The sequence below is a fragment of the Equus asinus genome, chromosome 6 (assembly GCF_041296235.1).
Source record: "Equus asinus isolate D_3611 breed Donkey chromosome 6, EquAss-T2T_v2, whole genome shotgun sequence".
Lineage (NCBI taxonomy): Eukaryota > Metazoa > Chordata > Mammalia > Perissodactyla > Equidae > Equus > Equus asinus.
This window is the reverse complement of record NC_091795.1, coordinates 16,622,244-16,642,485: the sequence shown is the minus strand read 5'-3', so window position 1 is coordinate 16,642,485 and position 20,242 is coordinate 16,622,244. Positions and strand designations below refer to the sequence as shown.

The window sequence follows — 20,242 nt, the reverse complement described above, 5'->3', positions numbered from 1 at the left end:
GCATTTCTCAGAACATATCCCCATCATTAAGCAATAATGACTGTACTTAGAACATTTGTGCTACTTAGTTCCTTCGGTTTATCTGATGATCTCTGATTGATAAAGAAATATGTTTTTGTTTTGATAATAACTATCATATTTTGAGCGTCTGCTATACACCAGGTATTTCACGTACATTATCACTCTCAACTCAGAAAACAACCTTGAGTGCTCTGTGCTGGCCACTCAGGTGAGACCTCTGCCAGCCTGATGGCTGAGCTCCATCTGGTCCTGGTGCTGCTCCATGCTGCTGCACGTTTTTCCAAGGGAGTGACTGTCGGGTATCCTGTCTCCACTCCACTACCCCAACCTATGTTCTGTCATCAATCATGTATCCCTGTGTTCCCATGATATGCTGCTGCTCAAAATTTCCAATAAGGAGTCAGCTCCAATCAAAGCTTTTGCTGTCTCCATACTTTTTTGATGGTGCATACCTATCATCAAAAAAAATTAATTTATGCCTCCAACAAATATACACTGATAAGCTATATAAATGTACTATGATACTGATATGCTAAGTACATGATATAACTTACATTAAAAAGAACTTAAAAAAGATGAGCTAGTATGACCTAAGTTTCCACATAAGAAACTGGGGGAAAAAAGAGCAAATCAAACCTAAAACAAGCAGAATAAAGGAAATAAAAGTAAGAGCAGCAATCAGTGAAACAGAAAACAGAAAGATAATAAGGAAAATCAATGAAACCAAAAGCTGGTTCTTTGAGAAGATCAATAAAGTTGATAAACCTCTAACGTGACTGGTCAGGAGGAAGACAGAAACACAAATTACCAATATCAGAGTGAGAGGTCATCATAACAATGCAACAGACATTAAAAATAATAAAGGAATATAGTGAACAAATCTGTGCCAATAAATCAGACAACTTAGATGAAATCGACACAACAAAGCTCACTCAAGAAGAAACAGAATGTATAAATAGCCATTTATCTAGTTTAAAAAATCAGATTTGTAGTTAAAAATCTCCCCACAAAGAAAACTCAAGACCCAGATGGCTTTAATGGCTAATTTCACCAAACAATTAAGGAAGAAATAATACCAATCTACACAAACTCTTCCAGAAAATTGAGGATGAGGGAATACTTCTTAACACATTCTATGAAGCCAGCATTACCCTGATACCAAAACTAGAAAGAGAAAACTACAGACTAGTATCATTCATGAACATAAATGTAAGGGTTGGCAACAAAAATTTGGGTCAAGTGGTTAAGTTCATGTGCTCCACTTTGGCGGTTCAGGATTTCGCCAGTTCAAGTCCTGGGCGTGGACATGGCACCACTTGAGCCATGCTGAGGCGGCATCCCACATGCCACAACTAGAAATATACAACTATGTACCAGGGGGCTTTGGGGAGAAAAAGGAAAAATAAAATCTTAAAAAAAAATTAGCAAATTGAATCCAACAATATTTAACAAATTAATACATCATGACCAAGTAGGATTTATTCCAGAATGCAAGGATGAATGAATAAACATTAAAAAATCAATCAGTGTAATTCATCATATTAAGAGACTAAAGAAGAAAAATTATCTAATAATTTCAGAATCCAACATCCATTCCTCATAAAAATTCTCAGCAAAGTAGGAGTTTATCAAGGTTATAGGATACAAGGTCAATACACAAATATCAATTGTCTATCAGTACACTAGCAATTAACAATTTAAAAATGAAATTAAGAAAAAAATTCCATTTACAATAGCATCAAAAAGAATAAAATACTTAGGAATAAACTTAGCAAAAGAATTCTAAGACTTGTACATTGAAATGTTGAAAGAAACTAAAGAAGATCTAAATAAATGGAAAGACACCCATGTTCATGGATTGGAGGATTTAATATAGTTAAGAGTATCAATTTGCCCCAAATTGATCTAAGATTCAGTGCAATCCCAATAAAGACTCCAGCAGGATTTTTTTTGGTGGAAAACGACAAGCTCATTCTAGAATTTATATGAAAATGCTAAGGACCTAGAAGAGCCAAAACAATTTTGAAAAAGAACAAAGTTGAAGGATTTAAACTATCTGAATTCAACACTTATAAAGCTACAGTAACCAAGACAGTGGGGGTAAACTTAGACATATAAATCAATGAAACACAACAGAGTCCAGAAATAGACCCACACATATATGATCAATTGATTTCTGATAAAGGTGTCAAGATAATTCAATTCAGAAAGGATAATCTTTTCAAAAAATGGTGTTGGAACAAGTAGATAGCCATGTGTAAAGAAATTAACCTTATCTTACACCGTAAACAAAAATTAACTTGAAATGAATCACTGACCTAAAAGTAAAGCTAACTATAAATTATAAAACTTATTTTAATTATAAAAATGATAAATTATAAAACTAAAGTATAAAACTTCTAGAAGAAAACAGGAAAAGATCTCAGTGACCTGGGTTTCACAAATATTTCTTAAATATGACACTAAAAGCACAAACTATAAAATATCAATAAATTGTACCTCACTAAAATACAAAAACTTTTGTTCTTCAAAAGATACTGTCATGCAAATGAAAAGGAAAGCCACAGATTGGGGAAGATTTGCAAAACATGTATCTGACAAAGAACTGTAACTAGAATATATAAAGAACTCCTACAATTCAATAAGAAGACAACTCAATAAAAAAAATGGACAAAAAGACCTAAACAGACACTTCACTAAAGAAGATATACAGATGGCAAATAAGCTGATCATCAGTCTTTAGGGAAATGCAAATTAAAACCACAATGAGCTACCACTACATACCTATTAAAAACACTGACTATTGCAAATGGTGGGGAGGCTGTGGAGCAACTAGAACTCTCCTACTCTGCTGGCGGGAAATGGTACAACCACTTTAGAAAACAGTTTGGCAATATCTTAAAAACTTAAGCATACATTTACGACATGACCCAGTCCATCCACTTGTAGATATTTACCTCACGGGGAAAGAAAGCAGATGTCCACACAAAGCCTTGCATAAGAATGTTTACAGCAGCTTTATTTTGATAGCCCCCAAAGTGAAAACAACCAAAATGCCCATCGATAGGGTGCCTAGATAAACAAACTGTAGTACATCCATACAACAGAATACTTCTCTGGGCCAGGCCGGGCCCGTGGCCAAGTGGTTAAGTTAGTGCGCTCTGCTTCGGCAGCCCAGGGTTTCACCGGTTTGGATCCTGGACACAGACACGGCACCACTCATCAAGCCATGTTGAGGTGGTGTCCCCTCATAGCACAACTAGGAGGACCTACAACTAGAATATACAACTAAGTATGGGGGGCTTTGGGGAGAAGAAGAAGAAAAAAACAAATACTGGCAACAGATGTTAGCTCAGGGCCAATCTTTAAAAAAAAAAAAAGAATACTACTCGGCTATGAAATGGAATAAACTACTGAGATACACAACAATATGGATGAATTTCAAAATAATTATGCTGAGTGAAAGAAGTCAGACACAAAAAACGGTACCTACTGCATGATTCCATTTATATAAAATTCTAGAAAATGCAAACTAATCTGTAGTGATAGAAAGTAGGTCAGTGGTTTCCTAGAGACAAAAGGGGTGAAGGAGATGAATTAATTACAGAGTGACAAGAAAACTTTGAGGGCAATGGACACTATTATCTTGACTGTGGAGACAGTTTTATGGGTATATACACATGTCCAGTGTATCAACTGTACACTTTAAATGTGTACAGGTTAATGTATGCCAATTATACCTCAATAAAAGTGCTTTCTAAAAAAAGATGAGCTAAAACATAAATATAAGTGTTAATGTTTTCTTTCTGCACTGTGGTGGCTCATCCCACCTCTAGGAGCCTCTACTCTGGAGACCCCTCATCCAGAAAACTCTGCCTGACTTGTGCTGTGTAGGCTGTCGCCTCTCCCGACATCCAGGGGAGAGAACTGGGAAACTCCGCGAAGAGTAACGGGAGGTAATTTCAGATGAATACCGAAGTGACAGAAGAAATACGGTGTGAATAAATCCATAAATACAAAAACATGTATTCTGTGGACTGTGCATTAATTTTCTGCCTGGAACGAATCACCAGAAACTGTTAATAATGAGCCCTTTGGGGAGAGGAACTCACCGGGGAGTGAGGGTGGGAGGAAGGCTTTCAGTTTTCATTTGGTACCTTTCTCTGGTATTTGAATTTTCTGCACTTGGTATATAGAATACTTAAAAAAAAAAAGGGTTATCTGGCTAGTGACATTATTAGTCTTTTTTTGGTTTTATTCTTTTTACAAGAAGCGATCTTATAAATATTATCTGGGAGGGAGGAAGGAAGGAAGGTACAGAAGGAGAAAGGAGAGAGAACGCAAGCAAGCAGTGACAGAAAAGAAAGTGACCCACAAAACAGGGGCCTGTCCAAGAGAGCCCCAAACCCCAACGACCACGACACTGGAGCTCTGGGGACAGAGTGAAAAGCACAGTGACCAAGTGAGGAAGAACAAAGCATCCAAAGACATGTTCATGAAAATGAAACTGATTTGTTCTGAGAGCTGAATTTCTCGCCCACTTAAAAAGCATCCAAAGAATGTACTGGACAGGGCCATTTTATTTTATTATATTCTCCCTCTCCTACACAAATATTGTGGAAGTTGGCAGGGAATGGAAGGGATAGGTAAGAATGAACTACACTGTCCTGGAAGCTAACGGGAAAGGACCCAGGCGTGTTTTCCTCCTTTTCTGCAGTGTTTCCGTCTCCCTGATGGAGCGCCTTCTCTCCAGGCCCTGCTGCCCCCTCAGCATGATTGGCACTGGGTTACTGGCCAGGCCTACATTGGCACAGCCAAAGCATGGCTGTTAAAGAAACATGAGGTCATTTCTTTCAAGCAATTCGTTGCACAAGAATATGTTTGCTTTCAAAACCAAATTCTGCCATAAAAAAAATGATTAGAGCTAATAAACGACTTCAGCAAGGTTGCAGGATACAAGGTCAATATATAAAAATCTGCTGTATTTCTACACACTAGCAAGGAACAATCTGAAATGAAAATGAAGAAAACAATTCCATTCATAATAGCATCAAAAAGAATAAAATATTTAGGAATAAACTTAACAAAAGACTTGTACACTAAAAATTACAAAACATGAGTGAAAGAAATTAAAGAAAATCTAAATAAATGGAAAGATATCTCATGTTCATAGATTGGAAGACTCAACATTATTAAGAAGGCAGTAATAGTCAAAGGTATTTACAGATTCAACACAATTACTATCAAAACCCCAGCCGTAATTTTTGCAGAGACTGACAAGCCAATCCTAAAATTAATATGGTAATACAAGGGACCCAGAATAGCCAAAACAATTTTGAAAACAGCAAAGTTGGAGAACTCATACTTCCAAATTTCAAGACTTACTACAAGCTACAGTAATCACAAATTTGGTGTACTGGCATAAGGATAGATATATAATATAAATCAAGGAATACAATTGAGAGTCCAGAAACAAACTCATACATCTATGTCAATTGATTTTCGACAAGGGTGCCAAGACAACTCCATGGGGGAAGAACAGTCTTTTTGACAAATTCAGTGCTGGGAAACTGAACATCCACATGAAAAAGAATGAAGCTGGGTCCCTACCTCACACCATATACAAAAATCAACTCAAAAAGAATCAAAGACCTGAATGCAAGAACCAAAACTATAGAACTCTCAGAAGAAAACATAAGGGAAAATCTTCATGACCTTGGACTAGGCAATGGTGTTTTGACACCAAAAGCACAAGCAACAATAGAAAAAAATTAATTAGAATTTATAAAAATTAAAAACCTTTGTGCATCAAAGGCCACTATTAAGAGAATGAAAAGATAACTCACAGAGTGTGAGGAAATATCTGCAAATCACATATCTGGTAAAAGTCTAGTATCCAGAGTATATAAAGAACTCTTGCAACTCAACAAAAAAAACCAAATAACCCAATCAAGAAATGGGCAAAGTATTTGAATAGATGTTTCTCCAAAGAAGATATACAAACGGCCAATAAGTACATGAACAGATGCTCAACATCCTTAGTCATTAAAGAAATGCAAATCCAAACCACAATGAGATACCACTTCACACCCACCAGTCTGGCAACTGTCAAGAGATGGACAATAACAAATGTTGGCAAGGATGTGAAGAAATTGGAACCCTCATACATTGCTGGTGGGAATGTAAAATGATGCAGCCACCTCAGAAAACAGTTTGGCAGTCTCTCAAAAAGTTAAACATAGAGTCAACATATGACCCAGCGATTCCACTCTTAAGTATATATTTAAGAGAACTGAAAACATATGTCCCCATAAACACTTGAATTCAAATGTTCATAGCAGTATCATTCACAATAGCCAAAAAGTGGAAACAACCCAAGTGTCTACCAACTGGTGAATGGATAAAATGTGGTATATCCTTACAATGGAATATTATTCAGCCACAAAAAGGAATGAAGTACTAATACATGCTACAACATGCATGAACCTTGAAAACATTATGCTAAGAAGCCAGTCACAAAAGGTCACATATTCTATAATTCCATTTATATGAAATGTCCAGAATAAGCAACTCCATGGAGACAGAACATAAGATTAGGGATTGCCAGGGGCTAGGAAGAGTGGGGAGTGGGAAGTGACTGCTGATGGGTATAAGGTTTCTCTTTTTGGGGTGATGACAATGTTCTAGGACTAGATAGTGGAGATGGTTGAACAGCTCTATGAATCATATTGAATTATATACTTTAAATGAGTGAATTATATGGTATGTGAACGACAACAATTCTGTCCCAGTCTTGCCAAATACTAATAAAGCTTCACTGTGCCTGCAAGGGCCCCCACTGTCCTCCAAGATCTGGCCCCAAAAGTTCCAGCTTATCTCCTACTTTGCCCCCTTTAAGGATGCCCCAGTCTCCCTACTCTCGTCTTTGTTCCCACTGCTCCCTGCTTACCTCGTATCTCTCCACATCCAAATCTTATCCCCAGGTTGCAAACCAGTGGAGCTATATTCCATCTACAGTGAAATATAGTCTGCAGATGGGTTCACAGTGGGAGGTTTTTGGGTTTTATTTTTTAGCTGAATTAGTTACCAAGAGACTTCACATAAATGTCCATATACTGCATATGGCAGATTCTGCTGGCTGCCTGTCCAAGCGCCATGTTTCCCTTCTTCCCTGGTAAGGGAGCCCAGGTTTTGTCCCAGTGACTGTGCAGGGAAAGTGGGTCCACCCCAGCGGATGAACCACGTCATCCCAATTATCTTTGCAGGGCCTGGTCAAGGGTGACTACTGGAGCGGTCAGAACTCTGAGCCACAGGAAACAGAAACAGGCTCTGGCAGTTTGAGCAGAAAACAGTTTTCTTACATGTCAGAAGCCAACTGACCATAAAGCTAATGAAGCTTCAGTGCCAGGGCCCCTCGCCTGCACGGCCCCCTGTGAGTGTTCTAGGTTAGGCAGGGAGGCCAGGTGGCAATCAGCAGGTACTTCTACACGAACATTTCTGGAAAATATCCTAAAGAGATAGAGGAGAAAGGGACCTGAACCACCCAAGGCTCAATATTTGGTATGATTTCTTTGTTCATTCTAAATAAATGTTTACTTTCATACTTAATTTTCCATGTAATGAATTAGATGACTCAGATGTTAGAATTACATAAAAAGATTTTAAAGCAACTATTATAACTATGCCCAAGGCAGTAAATGAAAATATGCTCATATTGAATGAACAAATAAGAAATCCCAGTAGAGAAATAGAATCTATTAAAAAAAAAATAAAGAACTAAGCGGACATTCCCAAACTAAAAATTCAAGTATTTGAAAGGAGGCTGGAAAAGTGAATCTCCTGGATTCTACCCTGAGGGGTAGGATTCATGAGGCTGAAAACTCTTCAGACACAGCCATGCTGTTCAAAGGGCACCAGACAGTCAGAAAACACGGCAAGTGTCCTCTAAAGACTGTGACCCTGTTCTGTCTAATGAAACAAAATGGAAAGAATGTCCTGATAAAAAGAGAAAAGTATGAGAAGAGCAGATCTCTTATCCTCCACCTTGAATACTGTTGTTTTAAGAAAACATGATGGTGCTTGGAGCTATGGCAGCTACTTTGCAACCTTGGGGGGAAGTAGTGAGAAGGGAGACACAGAAGCTAAGCCAGAGCCCTGATCCTGCTGATCTGCTGCACAGGCCATGGACCCGCTTCTGGATTTCTTGTTGTCTGAGATAAACCTCTCTTACTTGGGTATCTGTTACTTATAGTCAAAGTAGATCCTCACTAAAACACAGCTTCTCTTGCAAATGGAGAGATCTGGCAATACAGGACCTGCCAGCCTCTTTAGCCCGGGTACGATCCCAGCTGGTCCCTGTAGGAAACTGAGTTTGCAATCCCTGCACTACATATCTTTTGAGAGCTGGATCAACTGCCTCCTCTTCTACAAAGCTACTCCCTATTCCTGCCTCCCCCCCCACCCCCCCACCAACCCCATCTAGCTAGAAGTAATTTCCCTCTCTTGGAAACTCCCAGTTTTGCCACTGCCTCCTTTCTAAATCCCACTGTAATTGCGTCTTTCATTCCCTCCCACATGGCTATCAGTCTTCTGAGGGCAGGAACCACATCTCATTCATCCCTGTATCTCCCTCTGCCATCTAGTGAGGTGCCTGAATACAGGAGGCATTCAATGTACGTTTGCTGAATCAATGAATAAACACTGCCTGTAACAAAGAATGCCAGTATTCCAGGATATCCCATTCTCCAGGCTCACCAAGGAGCTTTTAACGGGTGACGTGTGCTGCTTCTCAATCCAGGAGAATAATTCCCACCACATCCCAATACTCCTAGGCTCCTCAGCCGTGAGCCCCAGGCACCTGGAGCACACTCTGAAGCCTGCATCCCAGGCCCTGCCTTGGCTCTCCCCTTACTCAGGAGTAAGTGGGATAAAGGCAATTGTATAAGACCCTTCCCAGGTCAGTCTGGGAATTACCACCAGTCACCACACACTCCAGGAAAGGATGGAAACTGACACACAGACAAATCTTCCCCATTTTACAAGAGAAAGGCCAGGCAACTTGAAAACACACACACCAGTCACAGATGCAAATGGGAGGGAATGCAGGCCCATGGTTCTGCGTCAGAGGCTGTGCTCCCTGCCAAGGACAAGGACACTCAGAGCACCTCAACCTGTTGACAGATCCTAAGGAGCATGACTTCCTTTCATATCAATCCTGGGTCTAATTTAACCTTACAAATGCTTCCTGAACTGGATGCTGATTTTCTGGTCCAGCTTCTGGTAGATTCTCTCCTGGGACCTGGCTCTTGGCTCTGGACTTGGCTTTTAAAAAAATTATGGTGAAAAACATGTAACATAAAATTGGCCACCTTAACCATTTTAAGATGTGTACAGTTCAGTAGTGTTAAGCATATTCACATTGTTGTGCAACAGTCACCACTATCCATTTTCAGAACCTCTTCATCATCCCAGACTGAAACTCTGTACCCGTTAAACCACAGCTCTCCATTCCCCCTCCCCCTGGTCCCTGGCAACCACCATTCTCCTTTGTGTCTCTATGAATCTGACTGGTCTACGTACTTCATATAGACAGAATCACATAGCTTTTGTTCTTCTGTGTCTGGCTTATTTAATTTAGCATAATGTCCTCAAGGTTCATCCAAGTTGCAGCAGGTATCAGAATTTCCTTCCTTTTTAACGCCAAATAACATTTAATTCCATGTGTATACCATATTTTGTTTATCCATTCATCCATCAGTGGACATCTGGGTTACTTCCACCTTATGGCTATTGTGACTAATGCTGCTGTGAACACGGGTGTACAAATATCTGTTTGAGTCCCTGCTTTCACTTCTTTTGTGGACCTTTGACTTGTCCTGAATTAGTCAAGATCCTGACCTTGGGTGTGCAATTCTCTAGGCCAGCCTCTATTCTAATGGGAGGGAAAGAGAACCCCAGGCTGGGCTCTTAGGTGATGCCATGAGAAACGCTCTGGAGTCCCTGACTGGGAACTCAGAAGCAGGTTCCTGGCCCCTCCTGATGGAGAGGGAATCAGGGACAATGTGCCAAGAAGCAAAGACGAGTGGGACGTCCCCTTTGTCTCTGCAGGAGGAGACACATACCATTGCACAGAGGAGAAGAGCGGGACAAGGGAGGCCTCTGTTCCCCGAAAGGGCAGGCATGCCGCAGAGGCGGCCTCAGAGGCTGGAGAAAGGGCAGCCCAGTCTGCAGGGGCAGAGGTTATGAAAAGGGAGAGGACGTCAAGACTGGTGCTATTCAGAAGACCTCAGTTAGATGGGTCCCAGGCGTGGGTGTGGGGTATGGGGGAGGGGGAAGCAGGAGGAGTCTGGAATGCTCTAATTTGACAGATGGCCCCCAGCTCAGCCAACTCCTGAAGTAGGGAAGACACAAAGCAGAAATTCAAGGGCAGGGGGGCAGTTAATGGTGCATCATTGTCTATAACCTTGACCTTCAGAGCCATGTGCTTTGGTGTTTTAGTGGGAGGGTGGGCAGATCACAGCCAGCAGGCAAAGGCCGGGTCTGGACACCTGTGAATCCCTCTCACCCTCTGCTGTAAGCAACTTTCAACTGGTTACATGATATCTTTTGGTGCCAAGGTGTCTAGGTTCAGGTACCAAATGATGACAGCCTGCGAAGGGTACAGGCACTAAGGGGCAAATTAATTGCTTCTGTGGAACTCTGAACATCTTAACATATAAGGATGACTTAAATGCACCCCTTAAATGTCAGGACCAAGGCACAGACTCAAGGCTCTCATTTCAGCCCAGCCCAAACTTAGAGGCTCTGCTGACACCCGAGGAACCAAGGAGGGCTGCTGGTGGGGGCACAGCTTCAGGGCCCTCCCCCTTGGTGACTCCAACCCAAGGAGCTCCCCTGATCTGATGCAGATGCTCCTGGAACCCTCCCAAACAAACTGGGGCTTTCAGGAAGAGCTCAGAGGCAAGCTGGCCCCTTAAATACAGAGAACCCACCTTCCAGACTGTTGTAGGATCCCAAGAGTCTGTGAGGTCACCCTGGACCTGGCCACGGTGACACAGATCTGAGGCCAGATCAAGATGCCAAGGAGCCTGTTGGCTCAGCTTTTTGCTAACACCGGCACAAGAGCCAAAGATGGCCTGATGTCTCACATCCCGGTGAGGTAATTTCCCCACTAGCACCTCTTCTGCATGCCAGGCTCCAGAGGGACCCAGAGCTGGGAACTATATCAGCTCTCCAGCTTGGGTACTCAGGGCACAAGTCTCCACCCTGCATCCCAGTACTGACCGGACTGACAGAAGAGCCCATCCACGCTGAGATCCCACAGGAGACCAAAGGCTCCCAAAGAAGTTTCTGGAGGCCATGTCAACAGCTAGGAAGAGAAAAAACAGGTTACTGGGTCATTCCTATGGAATAATAGTAGTAAACCTTTACCACTCCACATTAAGTAAATACCATTTAATCCTCACAAGTCCACATGGTAGAAGAATATTGTCATTATTGCCATTTTACAGATGAGGAAACCAAGCTCAGAGGGGTCAAGCAACTTCCCCAGGTCTCTGTGACTTAAACTCACCTACTTTGTCCACCTCCACGTGTGAGAGACCTGCTCCTTTCACCCCTCACTCCCAGTGGTCACAGCATGCCCCTGTGGGGCAGGGCCAGTGTAGGAAAGAGAAAGGACCTGAAGGCACTCGAAGGTACAGTCAGCTGAACAACAAGAACTCGGACCCTGTCCGTGATCCTCACGTCATTTCCAGGTCAGCACCTTAACTTCCAGCCATCTGAGAGCACCAGCTCTGGGCAGTCCTTGGCACCGCGCACAGAGCCTCAAACAACCTGCCAGGGGGCAGGTCCCCACCTGACTCAACTCACCTGACTTGAATGCTCCTTGAGTCTGAGGGCCATAAGCTGGGAATTTGGAATGTGAAGAGAGCATGATATGAACAGGGGCAGTGAGACAGTACCCTCTCCACCAGTGCCATCCAGTCTGGGGACACACAGCCAAGGCCAGACCTCAGAGGTAGGGCAGTGCCTTGGCACCCTGCTCCTGCCCGTGGTCAGCCAGGCTGTGCATTACGCCATCCTCCCCAGACTGCCGAGGAAAGCCCGCTGTGGTGGGCACTCTGGGCACGATGCCTTCACGACCGAGGCTCTCATCCCCAGGGCCTGGGCACTGCTGCTGGCTGGGGGCCCTGAGCTGAGTCCCTCTCTGGGCATTAACCTTGGAAGGAGGGAGTGGTCACCAGAGGTCACACTCCCTCTCCAAGTGCAGCCTTCATCTGATAACTAGCCGATGCTGGGGTCCAAAGGGCTGGACCCCTTGCTTCAACTAGCACAACTCTAAAGGGTCACCCCAGTTCCAGAGGCCCCGGCAGGTGGCTGTGGCTTCGTGCATTTGCTTTTCCCCTCAGCTTCTCTCTCTGTGAAGCTGCTGCTCTCCCGCCCTCCCTCCAGGGTGTGGTTCCTGAGAGCACTCCCCAGGAAACCTGCAGAGAAACCGCCTCTCAGACTCCGCTTCCCGGGACCTGACCAGAGACACCAGGACTCTGCCTTCCTCTCCAACGTCTTCACAGTTGAACACTGGCTCGTCTCCCAGCATGAATATAAATTCACCGAGAGCGTGTGCTACCTGCTTTTGTCTAGCCTCCCCAGCAAGGCTCACCTGGCAGGTACAAACTAGGTGACGAGCTTAGGTAATTCGTGAGCACTAACGTTGAAGACTATTCACCCAGCACCCACTGTACACTTTACTGAAGACCCTGGGAAAGGGAGGGGGCAGGCAGCAGGACCTAGTCCCCATGGGAACTCGGAATGCCTTTTCCAAAGAAACGGCTGAATGAGCAGGATTGGGAGGTCCGCCCAACTCACCCATCCCTTACCTTCCAGAATCAACCCAGGTATGCAACCCCAGTGACCTTGTTCACCTAGTTGCCTTTGATTGGACTTTTTGATTGAGGGGGTCACTTAACCCCTCTTAGGCCAACCAGACTCTCCTTCCTGGGAATTTTCTTAGCCATGGAACCTGAGGAATAGAGAGAAGCTAAGGCCTGTCCTAGGATCTCGACCCTTCTCCATCCTGGTTCCAGCTCTTCCTGAGGCCCAGCTGTACCCCTGCCCTTGGATCCCACCAACTACCCTTGCACCTTTATAAGAATCCCCTCAGCAGCTTCAGGGAGACCCCACGGACTCTGTCTCTGCAAGCAGAGTCCTCACTGAGAGCGGAGGTGCTGAAGTTTGCTGCGCACCACGGCCACATTCTGTGCACTTACTTGGGACAACATTTCCAACATCTTTCTACCCCTAGAGCTTAGGATGTAGCAGGTCCTCAGGTCTGCCTATGAATGAAGAAACGCTACTATTTCTATGGGAAAATACGTCCCAAGTGGCAAGAAAACCAAAACCTCAAAAGTGAAATATCAGAGTCCATTCTGCTAAGGCCTGTTGTGAGACCATGTGAGTGGCCACATGGTCACTGTGTTGGGCAACCGTCAGCAACCCTGCCCCAAAGCCAAACACGTTGGACAGAGTCTGGCCAAGGAGGGTCCCGAGGCCCAGGCATCCCTTCCACCCGTGTGGCTTCAGCCATGGGGCAGGAGGAGCTTTTGTTTCTCCTTCCTCAAGATGGAGAACCAGAACCAACTGCTGCACTAAGATCATTCCTTCCAGATGATGCCAGGCCCTAGGCAGAGCTTTGGGGGGACCATACAGACAAGATAGGTCCCAGGATTCCCTCCTTTAACCTTCACATGGGACTATTGGCCCAGGTTAGAGAGTAAGGCACAGAGCTGACGTTAAATAACTCGCCCAAGGTCACAGAGTACTAAGTGGCAGAGCTGGAACTCGCACCTAGTCTGTCTGGCCTCAGAGATGGGTCCTCTGCTCCATGGCCCCTCCCAGGGTGACAGAGGTGGGAGAAGAGACCGGTGGGGGGGGGGGGGGAGGTTGGCCAACCCTCTGAGGGCTAATCGACAGGGAAGGCTGTCCACACCGTGTCAGGGTCACACAAGGACCCTCTGTGGGCGATGTCTCAGACGAGCTCTTTGTACCTCCCAATGCTCGATTATGTGTTTTGTCATACACTGTGCAAGGAGCAATGAGGAGCTGCACTGACTAGGGGCAGAGAATAATGGCCGCACTGTTCCCTGTTATTGGCCTGCCATTCCCACTGGGCCTGGGGGAAGGGCAAGAGCAACAGCCACACACAAGGGCCCCAAAAACCGAGGGTATCTTTTTCCACTGGGGCAGGGAGGGGCAATAGGAAGGATCCCAGAGGGCAGAAGAGAGATCTGGAGGGCTCTTTCTGGAAGGCAGCCAGTCTGCTGATGCTGAGAAGTTCCTAGAACAATCCACCCAGCACGGGGTCTCTAATTTACAGCTGGGGTCCAGGCTCCAACTGGCAGGAATGAGACCAGCTGGAACTTGTGACCTGCCCGTCCCCAGGCAGGGATGGTCCTGGATGGGGGCCAAGGCTGCATCCTCATGCCTTGCATTCAGATCACAGCAGCTGGTTCCTGGGCTGTCCCTGCTGGCTTCTCACTGTCTTTCTCAGTACAGAGGTTTCAAGTGTGGGGCAGAATGCATGTTCCCCCAAGGCAAAGTGCTCCAGCAGCAACCAGAAGGGAAGACAGAGCAGCTGTCCTAGGCTTTTCCAGTTGACCTACAACCCGACAGAGGAAGGCAAACAAACACCTGAGCACCAACAGCTCTAAACTCATGAGATGTCTTCACACCTCCAAGCGCGCTGTAGGGCCTACGGTGGCCCCTGAGCAGGCCTCCTGCTGCTTATGGGACCAGGGCCAGGACTTGTAACCTAGAGTAGAGATCAGCTTGGACACAATGGAAGCCCCTGTTGAGTAGCATGGACTGAACCTCAGAGAGGGCTTCTGGTGGCAGAGGAAACACCCTGGGAGGCACTGCTCTGAGGGGGAGCAGAGTGAGACCACAGGCTGGTCCCTGCATCTCCCTGCCTCAGTCATCACAAGCCTTCCTCCCTCCTCTTGCCTCAGCTGGGACAAATGCAACAGCCCCCAAGACCAGAAGAGGGTGCGTGCCCAGCCCCTCCCTGTATGAGCTATTCGGCCAGAACGCTCCCGCCACCTAGTGGCAGGTCTGTGGTCCTCACCTGGAACAGCCACTGGAGCACGGGCACGGGGCAGTCATGCGTGTGGAGGTACAGGTTGCTCAGGAGGCCGCTGCGAAGGAAGGAGAGCTGCTGGGCCGGCGGGGAGCTGCGGGGGCAGAGGAGCGAGGTTAAGAGAGGCCGCCTGCAGCCGTCCTCAACACACCTGTCTCAGTAAAACTGAGGGAGATTTTCATATTTCAGCTTCATTGGGACACCAGAATCACATCAGGAACTGCTACGGACAAAATGCTTACAGAGCCCATGATGTGAGCAGCTGTTGGAAGGAAAACAACTCACGTCACCATCAGAATCATTTGCTCTCCGTGAACACATCTCACAGTGTTTTAAACACACGATGGCGGCATACTTTCCATTTGATGGAAGGGAAAACTGAGGTATTTACCAGGTTGCAAAAAGGATCTGTGTCGAGATGAGGAACAAACCCAGGAGTCACACCTCTCAGCCGAGGGCTCCGGCTGCACCAGGCAGACAGAATTACCCATGAGGCCCACGTGGGGCCAGCGTCTGGGGTTTGGTTACACAGAGCATTTCTGCCCGGTCTTGTGTTTTCCAAAACAAAGGCGACATCTGAGAAGATGGGAAAATAACAGAAAGGGGCCCAAGACAGGGAAGTTCTGGGAAGGAAATAACAAATGAGGGTGCCATGGAGGATTTTTAAGAAACCAATGGGTAGCAACTGTCACAGAGCTGAGGGAATGGCGCTCAGACTCGCCACGTGCTGCGATTCCATTCACAACGGGGTGCTGTCGAGCCACTCCCTCCTACCAGGAGCTCTCAAAATCAGACTGCTGGTGTGGGAAGGAGGCCTGCTTTAATCCATTGTTGCCCTGGTAGGTCATCTGGACCTACAGGATCCCAGATCCCTGAAAAATCAGCAGTTGAAATATTCCGTGTGGTTTTAGGGCCTCCGCTGGAAGGTCATTTCAGAGGGGGTGGCTGGAGGTCATCACCCTTGCTGTGCTCTTGGTCCTCCCCAGGGAGGCTGGGTTTGGGGCAGGATTCTCCAACTCTCTCTGCATTTTGTGAATACTCTTGCCTTCTCTTTCTAGATAATGTCCTAAATGCAATTAATATGGATTCCAGGAAATGAAAAAGTAATTTCATGTTTTTTCTTCTTTTTAATCACCAAATCCATGCAAAGAACATCTCAGACAGCATTTAAAGTCATGACTCCAGATAGAAATTTCCTTGGTCAGCCCAAGCTCCCTCTTCTCCTTTTTAAAAAAGGACATATTTTAATCTGCCAGGAACAGAATGCTCCAAAACAAAGATTCTCCTCCGAGCCAAGCTGCTGTCACCTTGAGTATGTCCAGGCAATTCACAAATTGTATATTTTTTTTCCCTAATCATTTAAGTTCAGAGGAGAAAGCGGCTTTGTTCCTGTGTTTGTGAAGTTGACTGCTCTAAAATAGACCTTTATTTGTACATACAAACACGTGTGCACCCCAGGGCTGCTGGCACACTCCACTCTGCTCCACGCGCTCAGTCACACAGACACTTTCACGAACTGACCGTGCAATGGATGCATGGTCTAGCACCCCGAATGCAGACAATACCCAAGCAAACGATGTCTGGAAGACCTCACAAATTGGCAGGACCTGGCCAGGGGCCATGTGGCAAGGAGGCTGGCGCTCCAGGCACTCTGAGGAGGCTCTGGCATTCTGCTCAGGGGGGCACCCCGCCAGTTTCTCAGTAGGGGAATTGATTGTACAAGCCCCTGTTGGCTCAGACCAGCACATTTCCAACTGCTGCTCCAAGAGAGAGATACCTCCCAGGTCACAAAATCTCCCTTCTGCTACACAGCCTTGCAGCGCAGTTTCTGCCACAGAAACGGTCAGACTCGAAGTTCACTGCCGCTGAGTCAGGTTTAGTCTGTAAGACCAGGAGCAAGAGACAGGCAGAAAGGGCATAGTCCAGCTGTGTCTTGAAGCGAATGGCTTTCAAGGAATTCTGTGCCTGGAGCTGGATGAGATGCAAGGAATCTCCTCTGCAGGCAGGATCCCACGCCGAGTGTGCGTGCCAGGCGCGAGGGGAGTGCTGCTTCACCTCATGAAGCACGAGCCCTCTCTCCCTTCAGTGGAAGGGGCGAGGTTAATGGCCTGAGTAACCTCCAGCCTGGTGGAAGGGCAGGGATGGGTCTTGCACGCAGATACTTCCTGATCTTAGGCAGGAGGGAGAGGTGGGGAACACAGCACCTGTCCAGGAAAGCTGGAGAAAAAGGGAAGGAGGTGGGAGGTGTGTTCCCTGAAAGCTCAAAAGCCTTGGGTTACAGAATGAACTCTTGGTAGATTTACAAAACCCCACGTCTCATCCACAAATCAAGAATGCTGACACTGGGTCCAAGTGGGCGGACGCTAAGGTCAGAAGTTATCCTGAGAATGTCAGAGGACCCTGGAGCAAGAACAGGGAGGACAGAGCCTCCCTTGCCAGCAGATGCCGTGCAGGCCTGGCTGCGTGCGAAGCCCCAGCTGTTGGACATCCCAGTGAGGGAGGTTCTCACCTGGGACAAGGAGCAACCACAGTCAGAATACTGCTAATTCCCAGCCATCATGGCAAGGACACAGGGCCACAGGAACAGAAGGAAGGAAGGGGGAAATTAGCCAAAAAGACAAAACAAGGGGACAACAAAAGAGGGGGCCAGCTTGGGTCAGCATGTTGGGCTCCTGGGCAGAGCTCTGACCTTGTACTTGCACTTTCTGTTCCTGATAATGCCCAAGTAAATCTTCCCCCAGCCTCTACTCCTCGTCTATTTTATGGGCAGCAGTCCCAGAGGGCAAAGTCTCTAAATGCCTTGGGAATCCCAAGTGATGGCACAGAGGGATAAACACCAAGTGTAGTTATTTATACAGCATCAGTCTCCACATCTTTGCCAAGTCACTCAAATGAAACTTTAATGCCCAGGGAGGACAGAAATGAGTAATGGTCAGAGCATTCATCCCTGCTCCTCTTCTTTCTCTTTCTTTCCTTTGTTTAAAGATAAGTGAGTATGACCCCGTCAGGAGCCCAGGGACCCTAGCAACGCCCCAGCTGGCTGCTTCCGCTGCCTCTTGATTTCTGGGGGCAGTTGCAGCCAGCTGGGTGGCTCAGCCCTGTCCACACTCCGTAACTGCTGAATTTATTTCACCCAGGGTTCAACCCAGCATGCCAGGAAGAGAAGGAGGTGGTGGCCAAGCATGAGCTGGGGCGGCTTGGCCTCAGGGAGATCTGGTGCACAAGCCTCATTTACATCAAGGAAGCTCAGAGCCCCCCACTTTCTCCTGCCTGCTGAAGTATTCCTGGACGGAGGCCCCCCGCCAGCATGTTGGGCTCCCTGAAAACACTCTGCGAACATCTCGCAGGAACAGCGGCAGATGCATCTGGAGGACAAATGTGGGTCCTGACACTCCTGTGCACACTGTGGGGGCCCGAAAAGGACTGTGAATAATTCCGTAGGCAAACTCTACCCTTCCCTGGAGCTTGCTCCTGCCTCTGAGCTGCACGTGGGCGTGGGGCCCTGAAGCTTTTCCCCTTGGGGGATTGGATTTCCTTTTGGACTGTTGTCAAAGGAGGAGGAAAAAGTTCAGCCCCTGGTACCAACTTCTGTCATAAAGGCATGTGACTTTGCTCCCAGGGAACTGACCTGAGGTCACACATCCAGCAGGGTGATGAACAAGAGAGGATCATCCAGGCCATTTCCAGTCCCACAGCTGTGGGCTCTTGGGAGATGCGATCTTGCACAGAAACCTGCGTAGGTCCAATCCCGGAGGACGAGGATGAGGATGAGGACGTGGCCTGGAGCTCAGACACCAAGGCCCCCTGCACTTGCCCTGTGATCTGAGACAAAGTGCTGGCTTACTCGGTGCCGAGATTTCCCACTTTGTGTGGTAGGAAGAGAAATAATATCCCCCTTCACAGACGGGTAAGGAGAAGTGTATCTATTTCCAGGGAGATTTTATAAAATCATATTCACATTTTTTTTTCCAAAGCCTCTAATGACAAAAATGATACATGTTCATTATAAAAGTTTGGAAAACATAGGAGAACATAATGAGGAAAATAAAAGTCCACCTGTAATCTCACAAAGTGTTAACTTTTTGTATGGCAAAAAATTGAACCATAACGCTTTTTGAGAGATCAAGTAATCTTTTATTCTTCCTCCATTTTCATGTTTCCTGCTGAAGACAATGGGATAACTATTGAATGACTGGTTTCTCCCACTCTTCTGCCTGGACTTGAAGTCCTTGGCACAAACAGGAAATAAAAGATGACCCCAAGGGTAAATGGTGACCTTCAGGAAGTGGCCCTTACCCACTGCATGGCAGGAGGCCCCAACCCAACCATGTGCGAGGCGCCGGGCATTCCTCCAGGCCCTCAGATCTGAGGTGCTGGCCGCACCGTGTCCTCTGTGCTCCATTAGCACACTCAAGGGAGGAGGGTCTGAATTCTTCGCTCCAGGGAAGCCAGCCAGCCACCTGGCCCCATTTGGCAGGGCTGCTCTGATCTCAGGTCCCCGCTCCACGGGCAGTCTCCTCTGTCAAGCACTTCCTGCCTGCCATCCAGCCCAGACAGAGAACCTGCTGTCAGCACAAACCCAGAGGAGGGCGCGACTGGAGCAGCTCTGAAAAATGCTTCCTTTCTCTGCCCCTTTCTGCCCATTCCTGCCCAGCACAGGCTTCATCCCTCTCCTTTCTCTAGCTCTACTTTCTTTCTTCGTTTCCCTTCATTCCTTTTTTCCCTTTTCATCATCTCTTTATTAGATACTTTTTCAATTTGGCAAAGTGAACCTTTACCAATATTCATTCACTCAGACTCAATCATTCACATCACATCCAGGGATACAGTCCAGACCTTCAGACAAATATTTACGTATGAAGATATTCTCTAACACATTGTTTATAACAGGGAAAAGGTGGAAATAACATGTATGTCAAAAAAATGAGGAAAATGGTTAAATATGTTGGGGTATCAATGCCATGCAGCATTATTTCACCATTAACATTACATTGCTTATTTGCAATGTTTGGGTCTTATTTAGTTCCTGATTTGACCAATATATTAAAAACATTTACACGACAATCAAGGAAATCTGAATACTGACTG

The 20,242-nt window shown here is 46.1% G+C and overlaps 1 protein-coding gene across 2 annotated transcripts in view; it reads right to left on the bottom strand.

The window, feature by feature from the left end:
- The window catches only part of FAM178B (family with sequence similarity 178 member B), an 86,305-nt gene that overhangs the window by 54,573 nt on the left and 11,490 nt on the right, over nucleotides 1–20,242 (bottom strand). Inside the window, exons 6-7 of one of the 2 annotated variants that reach the window (XM_070511665.1) lie at nucleotides 15,143–15,248; nucleotides 11,305–11,389 (exon numbers count right to left, since the gene is read on the bottom strand). In XM_070511665.1, the coding sequence (XP_070367766.1) occupies nucleotides 11,305–11,389; nucleotides 15,143–15,248 (191 nt within the window). Of the gene's footprint in view, nucleotides 1–11,304; nucleotides 11,390–11,593; nucleotides 11,803–15,142; nucleotides 15,249–20,242 lie in introns of those variants that run through there. The other variant, XM_070511666.1, reaches the window with a different exon arrangement.